Source organism: Solanum tuberosum, unplaced genomic scaffold, assembly GCF_000226075.1.
Source record: "Solanum tuberosum cultivar DM 1-3 516 R44 unplaced genomic scaffold, SolTub_3.0 scf00640, whole genome shotgun sequence".
In the NCBI taxonomy this organism is placed as follows: domain Eukaryota; kingdom Viridiplantae; phylum Streptophyta; class Magnoliopsida; order Solanales; family Solanaceae; genus Solanum; species Solanum tuberosum.
Window position 1 is genome coordinate 123,315 of NW_006239562.1, and position 12,931 is coordinate 136,245.

At 34.5% G+C, this 12,931-nt stretch overlaps 2 protein-coding genes across 2 annotated transcripts; both read left to right on the top strand.

Moving 5' to 3' along the window:
• The first annotated feature begins 635 nt into the window (after nt 1–635).
• Nucleotides 636–7,865, top strand: LOC102595104 (uncharacterized). The gene is made up of 5 exons (XM_006366478.2): nt 636–817; nt 4,198–4,509; nt 5,408–5,609; nt 6,840–7,068; nt 7,370–7,865. The coding sequence occupies exons 1-5, from the start codon at nt 731–733 to the stop codon at nt 7,620–7,622; spliced, it is 1,083 nt and encodes a 360-aa protein (XP_006366540.1). The 5' UTR covers nt 636–730; the 3' UTR covers nt 7,623–7,865.
• A 792-nt stretch (nt 7,866–8,657) lies between these two features.
• Nucleotides 8,658–12,812, top strand: LOC102595430 (pentatricopeptide repeat-containing protein At2g01390). The gene is made up of 3 exons (XM_015304918.1): nt 8,658–8,752; nt 9,313–10,176; nt 11,788–12,812. The coding sequence occupies exons 2-3, from the start codon at nt 9,405–9,407 to the stop codon at nt 12,789–12,791; spliced, it is 1,776 nt and encodes a 591-aa protein (XP_015160404.1). The 5' UTR covers nt 8,658–8,752; nt 9,313–9,404; the 3' UTR covers nt 12,792–12,812.
• Nucleotides 12,813–12,931: the final 119 nt, after the last annotated feature.

Here is a 12,931-nt window from a genome sequence, read left to right on the forward strand (position 1 = left end):
AATTTATTTATCTAAATTTTAACTAAACATAAAGTTAAAAAAGTAAATAGATATAACAAATTTCAGCAAACAATGCAACAAATTTAAACGATAAATTATTAGTTTCATCTCTAAACTATTAACTGCCATAAAAATACATATCTACTTAATTAACTAAATTTAAATACACCCCGATCTGTAACATGACATAACAACTGGTCTCAAATTCTTGTATGCGCATGAAACTCTTAATAAAAAGCCGAGAGAGGTGTTGAAAACTGTTCTAAACAAACAAGAATTTAGGGATATATTTCACTAATGTTGCGAAATCGAAAGTGTATTTAAATCCAATTAGTCAAGTAAATGAGTTTTCTTAAGTTTGTCACTAATTTAGGAACAAAACTAATAGTTCATACCAAATTTAAGGGTGTTTCAAATTGTAATCTAAACTAATACATAAAATTGCTCTTTAATTTGACTTCAATAGGTATCTACGTCTTTCAACTTTGATTTGAATGTATATAAATAGACATTGAAATTTATATAAAATTACATCAATAGACACACATATTTTACGTGACGTTTTACGCCATTTTTTACTATAAAGGTGAGAAGTTACTATTTGTAAATTTTACCCCAAAAGTTTCCCGGTATAACAAATTTTAGGCCCAATTGCAACAAACCAGCTTCGTTCCGGTATAAGCCTTTTTATATATCTACTGTGTGTCTGTGTGAGAGAGAAAACACGGCGATGAAGAAGCCCGGCGGAGCGGAGAAGAAGAAGGTGAGACGATCTCCCGGTGTTGCATCCAACGGTTCGAATAGTACTACTTCTACGGTAACTTCCACCGCAAAACATCATACATTCATTAAAAATTGTGTTCAATTTTTTCTTATTTTGATTCAATTTGAAATTTCTCGTGTTTTCTGAAAGGATCTGTGTGTGTTCTTGTATGCCTTGGTTTTTATTGTTGAGATTTAGTGTAGTTTTTTTTTTGGGTGAAATGTTGTGCCCTATTTTTTGAGAATGATGATTTTTTTTTTATTAGGTGGTTGTGGTTTATGGAAATGTGAGGGGATGTTTGATAAATGTGGTAATGATTTTTGTTATTGTTATATATAGGTGATTTGTTAATCACCATTGCTAAATTGTGCTAGCTATTTAATGATGGTTTCTGAATTTGCTGAATTTGTGCTATAAGATGAAAAGAGACTCCAGTTTTAGGTAATGCTTGATTTCTGGAGGAGATCTATTTGATAATTTTTAGCCTAGGGTTTATTGGGAACAACATTTCTACCTCGCAAGTTAGGTAGGGGTAAGCTCTGTGTACATAGTACCCTTCTTATACCCAACTTATGGGACTATATGGGGTATGTAGTTGTTTTTGTTGTTTATCTATTTGGTATTTTTGAAATAATCCTCAATATGAAGTAACAGTTCTTGAAATGAAGTAATTAAGGCGAGAACTGTAGTTTACCTTATTGTTCTTCTTCTTACCTTTTTTGGTCTTGATTAGTTCAGATTTTTCATTTTGCTTAAATATTCACCTATGGGGTCTTCCTATTACACAACAAAAAGTCTGCTCACGTGCGAACATTTTTTTTAAAAAACACGGTAGTGTCCAATTCAGTTTGTGCTCCACCTAATGAAATCCTTGGACAGCTGCTACAGCGCACTAGCACATTTGAGAAAATCTGTCCACTAAACTGGAGCAGATGGGGTCTCACAGATGTACATTGAAAGACGTGGAATAAAAAGAAGTGCAAATCATCTAGTCATTACTAGATAACTTGGCGCCAGATTCTCATCCATTAATCACCAAAAATTGAATTTAGGAAAATGTAAGGTTCTACATTATGAAGTGATTTTGTCTGAGTTTCATTCCTAACCTATTTTCCAAAACTGTTTCTCTCAATGGAACTAGTATCTTTTCTGTTTGCACTTAAATATTTGCTCCTCTATGTATTTGTATTTTAGAATTTTCTTTGGAGAAAGCTTGAAAGGTAGAGTCGTCAAAATGGACTGGCCCTTGAGGCCAGCCCAACCCATCCCGCTATTCTGGTCAGGCTGGGTTAAGATTTATGAATCACATTTAAAACTGACCCATCCTGCTATTCTGGTCAGGTTGGGTTAAGATTTATTAAACACATTTAAAACTAAGGTTTATAAGCCCATCCCCAATCAGCCGCCCTGTGAGTGAAAAGGCTATTTAATTTGAATTAAAAATTGTGAAAAAGAAGTAAAGACTAGGAATATTGATTACCGAATAAATCTTAATATCTTACACAATACTTTACTCATTTAGTATTAAACCCCTCATATTAAAATTAGTAATCACCAAGTATAAAAGATGCATCTATCGTAAAAATATTCAAACACTTGTTGCTACTCAAAATTGATTGCACGACTATACCAAAATTGAAATGGGTAATATATTTAAAGTGAATTTAAGTTTTATTAAATTTTGAAATGAAGTTATTTGATGATGTTTTACTAATCAAATTTGCATATTATGTAGACAAGATAAAGATGTTAATTAAGATAACTCATCACAAACTGATTCAAATGCGCTTCATGATGTTTGGTGTTAAATATGCTATAAATTGTCGCAGAATTATGTACTTTCATCTAATCATATGTTAAAAATGTTAACAAATTGACATAGTTATACGTTTGAATTTAGATTGATATCTTTTTTTACTATAAAAAATATTTAGAAAAAATGAAGGGCTATCCTGCCCCTTCTAGGGCTGGTCATTTTAAGGCTCTTTCGAATAAAGGGCCAGCCCACCCTAGCATGTCAAATTTCTTGCCCCGCGAGGCTTGGGATGGGTTGACCCGTTTTGACAACTCTAGTGAAAGGTACCACAGAAGTAGAGATTGTGTTGAACTGTTAGACCTTTAAATCATTTTTAGGCTATAAGTGGAGGTGCTTAATAATGATCACTCATCCATTATTTGCTTATTTCCGAATAGATGTCTAGTTAAGTTAGTGCTAGCAACTATCTTTGTACATCTACTTTGCTTGTTTTGTCCCAAATACATGCCGTCCTTTTTTGGACATTAAATGTTTATAAATTGTTCGTAATTTAGGTTTTGTTACCTAATATTATAGGTTTAAATATGAAGAGGTTGTATTTTTATAACTTTTTAAAGCTGGGTTTGAGCAAACTCTCAATAGTATCTGTTGAATCAACATATTCACAAATATCTAAAATGTAAGATTTCTAGTTCACATACATGATATGCGTTTCTAATAATCATCTGGCATACTCTAGTTTTAAGGGACTGAGTAAATGAATAGTTTTATTCTCCATTTTGTGATTGAATTGCGGAACAATTCAATTAATGGGAGAGACTCTAAAGCATGTTGAAACCATAAAAAAGAAAGCTGAACAAGAAAAGGAAAAGTAAAACTCTATGTTGTTCGGATCCTCGAAAAAATGCAGCTGTACTCATGTTGGATTCTCCAGAAATGCATTACTTTTGAAGGATCCGAGCAACATAGGAAAAAAAGATAGAGTTTTGAAGGAAGAAGCAGAAGGGCTTCTGAGGGATCTCATAGAAATCCTACAGGAATATGTTAGGATATTTTGGGGCTGTCTTCTATTGTACAAAGCTAGGGGAATGGTCTTCTCCTTTTTGAGAAAGAGAATATGCATCTTTTGAACATCTCCTCCCCCTCTTTTTTTCTCCCTGTTGAACATTTCCCTTCCCTCTTGTATCACTGGAAAAAACCTCAACTATGCTGTGAAAGATTTGATTTCAGTTGAAAGAGCGGTAGAAGGGCCAGTTTGCCAATGTTTATGAATCAGAATACATTTACTTGATTAAAAAAGAACTTAATTATCTTTGGCTACTCTGAATGGAGATTTGCTAAACTAGGCTGATGAGAAAAAAAGTAAATATTCTGAGGCTGTAAAGCTGTATTGAATCAGGTGAACAGTTTTTCTTTCCCATATCAGTTGCTGCTTAGATATTCTTAGGGGCTGACACATAGAAAATCAAGACGATTTTATATAGGAAAGATGAAGAGTTTGCATCTGAGGTAACTGCTTGTTGCATGTTACCCTTTAGCTGGTACTTGTTTGTTGAATTCATTAAGATGTTATTGCCCCCTAACTTTCCAGTTTGTGATTGTGTGGTTTTGGTAATTTTTTGGTGACGATGTCTTTTGTAAATTGTTTTATCCATTTTTTGTTTACTTTTATTTTCAGAAACAAGGTGCGAAGGATGTCTTCCAGCTGTTTGCCGAGAAAGCAAGAGATCATAAAGGCTTAGTGTCTCGTTGGGCTGTCCTGCAGGAAACACGGGTAGAGTATTTCAGGGGAAAAGATTTTGTCGCTTTTGTGAGAAATCATTCAGAACTTAAAGACATACTACAGTCAGATAAAGGTTTGGAGCCTGAAGATATTGCCAACACGCTGCTTCAGAAGAATCTTTTAGTCCGCTGTGATCGTGTGGTGAAAATTGTTCGACCTGGGAAGAAAAAACTATCTTCTTGGCCAGCACATTTAGAGATATACCATGTGAGTATCTTTCTTGATTCAGTCAACTATTGGGGATGTTAAAAAGTTCCTGACTTTATGTTTAATTTTATCTTTACTAGTCTGTGGTTCTGCTCACACATGTATTTATGGTCCTATCATATCCATGACCAGTGAGTATGACATAGATGTGGATCCTCTATACATTTCAAAATACAGTGAGAACTTCCTAAAAATTGTACATGCTATGTGGGTGAGTGTATCTGTTATTTACACCACCTGAGACCTTATTACATAGTTTGGTCTTGCCATGGATTTATTATGCTTTGATCCTAACTTGAACTTTGCATATGGACTTAGAGAATGGATGAATGGTAGGGTTACTGAGCTAACTCTTGTCCTAGAAGAATCACAAAAAGATATGGATGAATGGTATGGTTTTGAAATATTTATATGCATTTCTCTAACAGTATTTGTTTGGATCCCTATCAATGGAAGCTTAGTTTCAATGTGACTGACGGGTCCAACTGGTACACTTCCTGAGATAGTAACAAATTTCATTAATATAAAAAGAGAAGTTCTTAGCACAAAGATAGTGCTATGAGAAACAAACCATAGTCACTAGACTTCCAAATGAATAAAACAAAACAAAACCAAGTCTTTGTCAGTTACAGGGATCCAATGAGATCAACTAAGGACTTTACATCTTGTACTAAAGCTTCTTTACACCAAAAATGAACAAAAATATACAATTCAAAAACATTTGGAGTTCCTTCCACTCAAATTGTTCACCAAATGCAAGCTGAATCTTTAAGAGTTTTTTTTTACATCTACAACAAATTTCCACATTTTGACTTTTTTTTGGGTAACTTGAAATTAATCTTTTTCCATAGTTTGCTTACAACTTTTGATGTTAAGTTTCTTCAATGGATATCTGCAGGATCAAGTATTTTCTGAAAATGATGCCTTTTTTGCATGGGCATTTGTGAAAAGAAGACCCCTGTGGCAAACACTTCTCTCATTTTTCTGGCCGGTGTTAACACTAGCAATTTGCTTGTTTCCTGTTTATCCCCATTGGGCCAAATTGCTTATACTATACACGTGTGCTGGTCTCCTCCTTCTCATACTTAGTCTGCTATTCAGTAAGTATCCGTTGCTTGTTACCCTTTTTTTTCTCACACTTGTTATTCAATTTATTTATTTTTGTATAGAGTTGTATCATGCACTGTGATGTGGCTACTCTAAAACTTGAAAGCATTACAGCTCTTGGCTAAAATATTGTGGCATATGAGGGATTGGTCTTATAATTTAGCAAGTTGATAAGTTTCTTCAATCATCAAATACGCTGTTGGTTTCACACTTGTCATGTCAGCATCACGATTTTGAACGCATATTAGCTAATTTTATATATCATTGCTGACTACTAAAGCAATGATGTTTGGGCTTGCGTGAGATTAGAGGCTTTAGGTTCTATGTACAATTCATATATATATAGTGAAGAACATGAACTGCAAGTTATTGTTCCCCACATGTTTCTAATTTGGAAAACATTCCAAACCTTTTCTTTTCTTGTGCATTTTTCTTTTAGGCTTGAAGTAATTATATTCAACATAGTTCTATGAAGTCAGGACAAGGTTGCTTATCACTCGTTCGGTTTTATATGTTATCGGTTCGGTTTATCAGTTATCGGTTTGTTAGCATACTAAACCAATAAGATATTTGTTATCCTTTAATCAGCGGTCCTTAATGGTTCCGTTATCGATTTTAAAACCGACAAGAAAATGTCTTCTAGGGCCACAACCAACTTTGTCCTCTATGTTCTCCCCTTTCCCTTCTTGTTTCCATTTATTAATATGCACTTTATTTAACAATGTTAACCTCTAAGAGGCAGGTCAGAAGAATTTCACACCCTTCTCAGTGAGTTGCAGTGGTGTATGAGACCTCCATGTTTTTCTCTTGATCTATAAGAAGCATTTAAGCTGGACAGGTGGATGTCATAATTTCAATAACTAGGATTTTTGAACGCCTGCACACTTTCGTTAGTTCACAATACTGTTTACTATCATTGGAACTCTATGACAGCTTCTTTTAGCTTTGTGTCTATGACAGCTCTGGTTGGGAAGTGCTAATCATATTCTGTTGTCCTTCACTTGAATCATCCAAATCCCTAAGTGGCACTCATCTACAGATTTTATTAAAGTATTTCTGCTTTTAGTGGTGCCTAATATTTCCTTTATTTATGCGAAAATTTGCCTGTTGTAAAATGGTGACTCTGGGCTGTTCAAATTATGCTTGTCAAACTTGTCATGTATATTTTTGAGTCTTCTATTGGGCAAAAATCAGCATTACAAAGAACAATTTTGTGCTTGCAGTAAGAGCTTTGATCTTTGGTGCTATTTGGGTACTTTTTGGGAAGCGTGTATGGTTTTTCCCCAACATTCTGGCCGAGGAAGCAACACTGCAAGATTTGTTCCAGGTTTGGCCTCAGAAGGATGAAACCGAGCGACCTAAGTGGACAGCAAGGCTTTTCTACGCAATAGTAGCTGTGGTTGTTATTATACTCCTGAGGCATCATGCTCCTGACGAGGCTGCAAGGGCCAGGTTTGCTTACTTGTACTTTAATCTTTTAAGCTTGAGAGTTCACTTGAAGAAATATAACAAAAAACCAATCCGTATATTTTGAGTTTTCATTTAAACCAAATCCCTATGAAGCTAGATGTCGTATCTTCAAAAAGACGAACTTCAGTAGCAAATAATCTGCAATTTTGTGTCATATTTTGAGAATCAATAAATCTAAAATCCCAAGAGCCAGCAATTCAATGTCATCTTCTCTCATTCTGCGAATACAATTGTCTCTTTCTATCGCGCTGAAAAAGAATTCCTTTATTATCAACTGTTGCAGGTATCAGAAACGAGTTTCCAACATTATCGATGATGTGCTCGAGTGGTCTCCTAGACAGGCTCTGTCAGGGATGATGGATACCGTGGTCAATGTCACCGACTCAAATGATAATGCAACTGATGATAGCAAAACAGGCAGTGAAAAAGTTTCTTTCACAGACGACTTAGACGACGAAGAAACCGATCTGAAAGAAGAGAGTGAGGATGTTATTGGAAACTTAGAAGATAGTGATCATCAGCAACGTGACTTGTAATTTATATAAATGTTGAAACATAAGCTTCAAGATTATTTTTTTCTTCTTATTTTGTATCAAGTTTTATCCTCTTTGTTAGTTCTCTTTTGTGGTAAAGTATATTGCAGAACTCTATTTTGGGGCAACTTAACTGCAACTGCAGAATTTGAGAACCAAGGGTTGAGTTCCCTACGTAATATTTTGAAGCTTGCTTTCAAGACTTCAATTGATAAAAGAGAAATTCACAGTTTATGTCAAGTTAAAATTGTTGTTTTTTTTCGTGCAAAGTTTGAAGAGGACAAGTAAATATGAACAGAGGGAGTATATCATAAGAATTCGAGCATTTATCTCATCGGACACTTTATAGCTACTGATTTCAGTAACTATAAATAATAAGTTAGTCATTGTCTCAAAACTATTGATATTTAATTGCTTTTTAATGCGATTTTTTTTTTTTATCTTATATACAATGTGGGCATGTTGCATATTATTTTCAGTTGAATTCCACTTCAAATTGATTTTTTAGTTCAGTTTTCAGCTTAAAAGATAACGGCAATTTTGTTTTAGGTCGTAAATCGTTATTAAGGACATTCTAACCTACAAATAAATGAGTATTCGCAATAAAAAAATAAGTACCACGAATTTGAGAGAAAAATAATTGACCCACCCATTTGTTAGCTTAACCCATCTCAATTCAATCCATTTCAGCCTATTAAAAATTGAGTTGATATGTAACCCAAATTGATTTTTGAGAAATCTTATCAAAATATTTTTAGAAAAACTTTTTTTTTGATTTTATATGTTATGTATAATTATAATAAAGAAAAAAATAATCTTATTAGGTATTAAAAACTAATAAAATAACATATAAAGCTATTACAACTTAGTAAAATTTGACGGATTAGATTATGACCCATTACGTAACCATTTTGACCCAACCCATTTTAGCCCAAACAAATTTGAATTGAATTTTAACCCATTTTGACGTGCCCAAATTTAACAAAACAGACTCAATTACCACCCTGCTCACCAACATCCATAACCAAAAAAAAAAAAAAAAAGTTTTGGCCGATAGCCCTTTTATCAGCTGTAGCTAAAGGAGAACAAAGCAAAATCAAAGAGTTCCGTCTTTTTTAGCTCTCTCCGAAGAGGTAAAGTGAATGACTTTGCTGAATTTATCAAGTTTTTTGATAATTTTGTCTGATTAAATTAAGGGAAAAAAAGTTTATATTTTTGAATGTTGACACTAATTACTCTTTACCAATAATTGTATTTCTCATAATTTATTAGTTTTTCCTGTTCAATATGAATCAAATGGGATTTTGATATGTTGTTGTTATGGGTTTTTCTTTACTTTCTCTATGTTGCTCCAAAATCTTGGAAAAACCCCAGCCTCTATCCCTCTCTCGAATCTGATTAAGGTGTTAAAAGTAATCAATTTTCGAATTTGTTAAAAACATAACAGAATGAAAACAACAGATTCATATAGTTAAAAATATAATACAGTTGTTATTTTACATTTACATTAGGTCCAGTGTTTGTTAGGAGTATTTTATTGTAGTTAGATATATTTGTATTTCAGTATTAGAAAACATTTAGCTTTGAGAGAGCTACTATTTTATCTTAATTTTTTATAAAATTAGTACTGCATCCGTTTTAATTACCTTTTCTTATGTTTAAGTAATTTGTTTCATTCTGTGTAATTTGGCAGATGGAATCCTATGAATCAAAGCAGTCCTCAATTTGCAGGTTAGAATGCTTTAGTTGAACTTGTAGTCTGGAGTCACCAACTTGACCAGAACTATGTTTGCTACTCGTGGTGCTCATCGATTCTCCAAAAAGCTTCAGTCTTTTCGGGGTTTTCCTCTCAAGAGCTGTTCTTGGTTTAGCAGAACTATAATTAACCATGTACATTCCTTTACTCAATTCAAACAGAGGAGACCTGTACGACGAGTTAATCAACTGCCGAGCAAGTCTACCAAATCTGTTCTGAAGCAAGACACAGATCTCCCTAAAGTTTTCATGAGGGATACAGTTACAAGAATATCACATATACTGAGATTTTCAACTTGGGATTCTGCTCAAGAGCAGTTGATGGAACTTCCCATAAAATGGGATTCCTACACAGTCAATCAAGTTCTCAAGACCCATCCTCCTATGGAGAAAGCCTGGTTGTTTTTCAGTTGGGCCTCTAAATTGAAAGGCTTTAAGCATGACCAGTTTACCTACACGACTATGTTGGATATATTTGGGGAAGCTGGGAGGATTTCATCCATGAACTATATCTTTCAGCAGATGCAAGACAAAGGAATCAAGATAGATGCAGTGACGTATACATCCCTTCTTCACTGGCTTTCCGACCATGGGGACATTAATGAGTCGATTAAATTGTGGCAGGATATGAAAGATAAAGGATGTGTTCCTAATGTTGTTTGCTACACTGCATACATGAAAGGTTTGTTTGATCATAATCGAGTTAAGGAAGGAGCCAAGATATACAAGGAGATGCTTCAATCTGGCTGTTCTCCCAACTGCCACACATACACTGTCCTTATGGAGCATCTTGCTAGTTCTGGTAAGAGTGATTGGCTTGTTCCTTTTTATTATAGTTGGGAACTTTGAAGTAGCTCAAGTAGTGTACTTAAGAAAGAACTAGCTCAAAATTTTTCCTTCTTACATGCAGAATGCTTATAACAATTAATAAAGTTATGTGGACCACTTCTTGGGAAGACACCATTTTTTTAAATAAGTGTTCATCAAACTTTTGCATAATTAAGCTTATCCAAAATTTCCCTTAGTTGTGAATAGTTGGTGTTCTATCTTCTGAAGTCTGTAAAGCATAAGTACATGGACTTGTCTATGGCTACATCAGTTCAAATGCGGTACTTTAAGGTTTATGAACTTATGAAGGATCCATACAACATATTCTAAAGCTACTCTCATATACTCCTTGAGCTATAAAGTGTGGGGAACTGAGCCCAGTTTTGACCCGTGATGTGAACAGAGACGTTAGGTAGTGTTTTGCAAGACATCTGCTGCTTGAGTAGTGGCCATATGCAATCAGTGATATAGCTTTCTTTTGTTAGGAGAGTGGTGCTTAGGTTATCCTTGTTTAAGAGTGACAGATGACTAAGAGAGACATTGGTATCAGAATGTATGTTGTCCATTAATATTAGTTGCAACTGAAGAGGCTAAGAACCTTGTCACTACGTTGTAGACTTGGAGATAAGATAAAAATCTAAGAAACATTTGTACACTTGAAGGTATGTATAGAAATTAGTTCAGGACGGTCTTATTATGGACAAGAACCTAATTGCATCATCCAAAGCACCATGAGTTGAGAAAGTCAAACCAAGGCCAAGCCAACAAAATATGTTCTGCAGACTTCTGATTTGCTTTTTTTTTTTAATTGTTCAAGTGTGAAAGTAAGTGAGCCCTCTGCTGACTGTGTTTCATATAAAGGAGTGCTAAGATTTTCTTGTCAAGCATTTTTGACTTTCTAAAATATATTGTAGCTTATAAAAGACTTTTATCTGTGCCTAGGAATTAACACAAACCCCTAATAATTCTTCCTTGGTAAAAGAGTTGTGTCACTTCAAACTAGTAGGATATAACATATTGACATTGTTTGACGGGGATGTTGGTCGACCCATTTTTCTAATCAAAGTGTTTGATGATTTTAACTGATGGTGACAACTTTCTTTGCGGTTTGTTTTTTACTTTTACTCTTGCCTAAAGGAAGCTGATTATAATTCCAACCCAGAAAAAAGGAAAAAAAAATGAAAAGAAAATTCTTCCTTTATGTGGTAGATGTGTCTGTTTCGCTTCCTACCATTAAATTGTCTATAGATAACACTTCCTTCATATCACACCATTTTATTTGTATGAATTGTCTGGAAAACTGTTGCCTTGTATTATGCTATGCGTGAATGCAATTTTAAAGACCATATAATGTCAATACTTAAAATGGAAGCTTCAATATTTTTGACTTGTAGAAAACTTTGCCAAAAATTGAATGACAAAAAGGTAATAATTTGGCATTCTAAGTTCTCTTTGCTATCTAAAAAATTAAGTGATTATGATCTTGAATTGTTAGAACATTGTCACTTCGAATTCTTGACAACTATATTATGATTCCTTAGCTATTAAGAATCTCATCTGTAGATGTACCATAATTGGTTTTCAGGAAAATTTGATGGAGCTCTCGAGATTTTCAGTAAAATGCAAGATGCAGGGGTCCAACCAGATAAAGCTACATGCAACATCTTAGTGGGAAAATGCTGCAAAGCTGGGGAAACACAAGCAATGATGAAAATTCTTCACTACATGAAGGAGAATTTTCTTGTTCTGCGTTATTCTGTCTATCAAGAGGCTTTCCACACGTTGAAGATGGCTGGGGTGAGTGATCGGCTACTTAGGGATGTTAACCGTCATCTGTCCTTACAAAATTTCAACCAAGATCTGATTGACGAATCAGATGGAATTGCTGAAAGTAGTTGCTTTACTTTGGATGATAGGATGATTTTGTACTTGTTGAATAAAAAAAGTCTTCTTGCTGTTGATTACCTACTAGATAGCTTGATGAATAAGCGTCTCAAATTGGATCCTAGAATAGTTTCAACTGTAGTTGAGGTAAACTGTAGTTGTGGTAGAGTAAATGGTGCCTTTTTGGCCTTCGAAGTCAGTGTGAAATTGGGAATAACCATTGAAAGAATTACATATCTCACCATGGTGGGAGAACTTATTAGAACAAATTCCTTTTCAAGGGTTGTGGACATTGTTGAAGCAATGGTTGGGGCAGGCCTGTCATTAGGGTCAGAACTAACTGCTCTTCTGATTCATCGGCTTGGCTGCGCTAGAGAGCCTGCTTCTGCTGAAAAGTTATTTAGCATCTTACCTGATCAGCAGAAGAGTATTGCTGTATATACTGCTTTAATAAACACCTACTTCACCTTTGGAAATGCTGATAAAGGGCTTGAAATATTCGAGACCATGAGAAAGCAAGGGATAAATCTGGCATTAAGTACTTATTGTGTCCTATTGAATGGTCTTGAAAGAAATGGCTTATTTGATAAAGTGCAATCTTATAGGAAAGAAAAGAAGAGATTTGAATCTGAAAGCTGTAGTAGGGAAATGTCAATGGAGGAAACAGTCTGCGATCTTCTTTTTGCTGGAAATTTTGACAGTTAAGATGCTAGATATGGGTATCTCGACACTTTTCATGATTGATTGGAGTATTTGGAGTACAAATTAGCTGTTGGTACGTTGCTTGTGCTGTCTATTGTGTGTTCGAATTTACAGAAATTGGGTATGCTTAGTATGGAATCCCG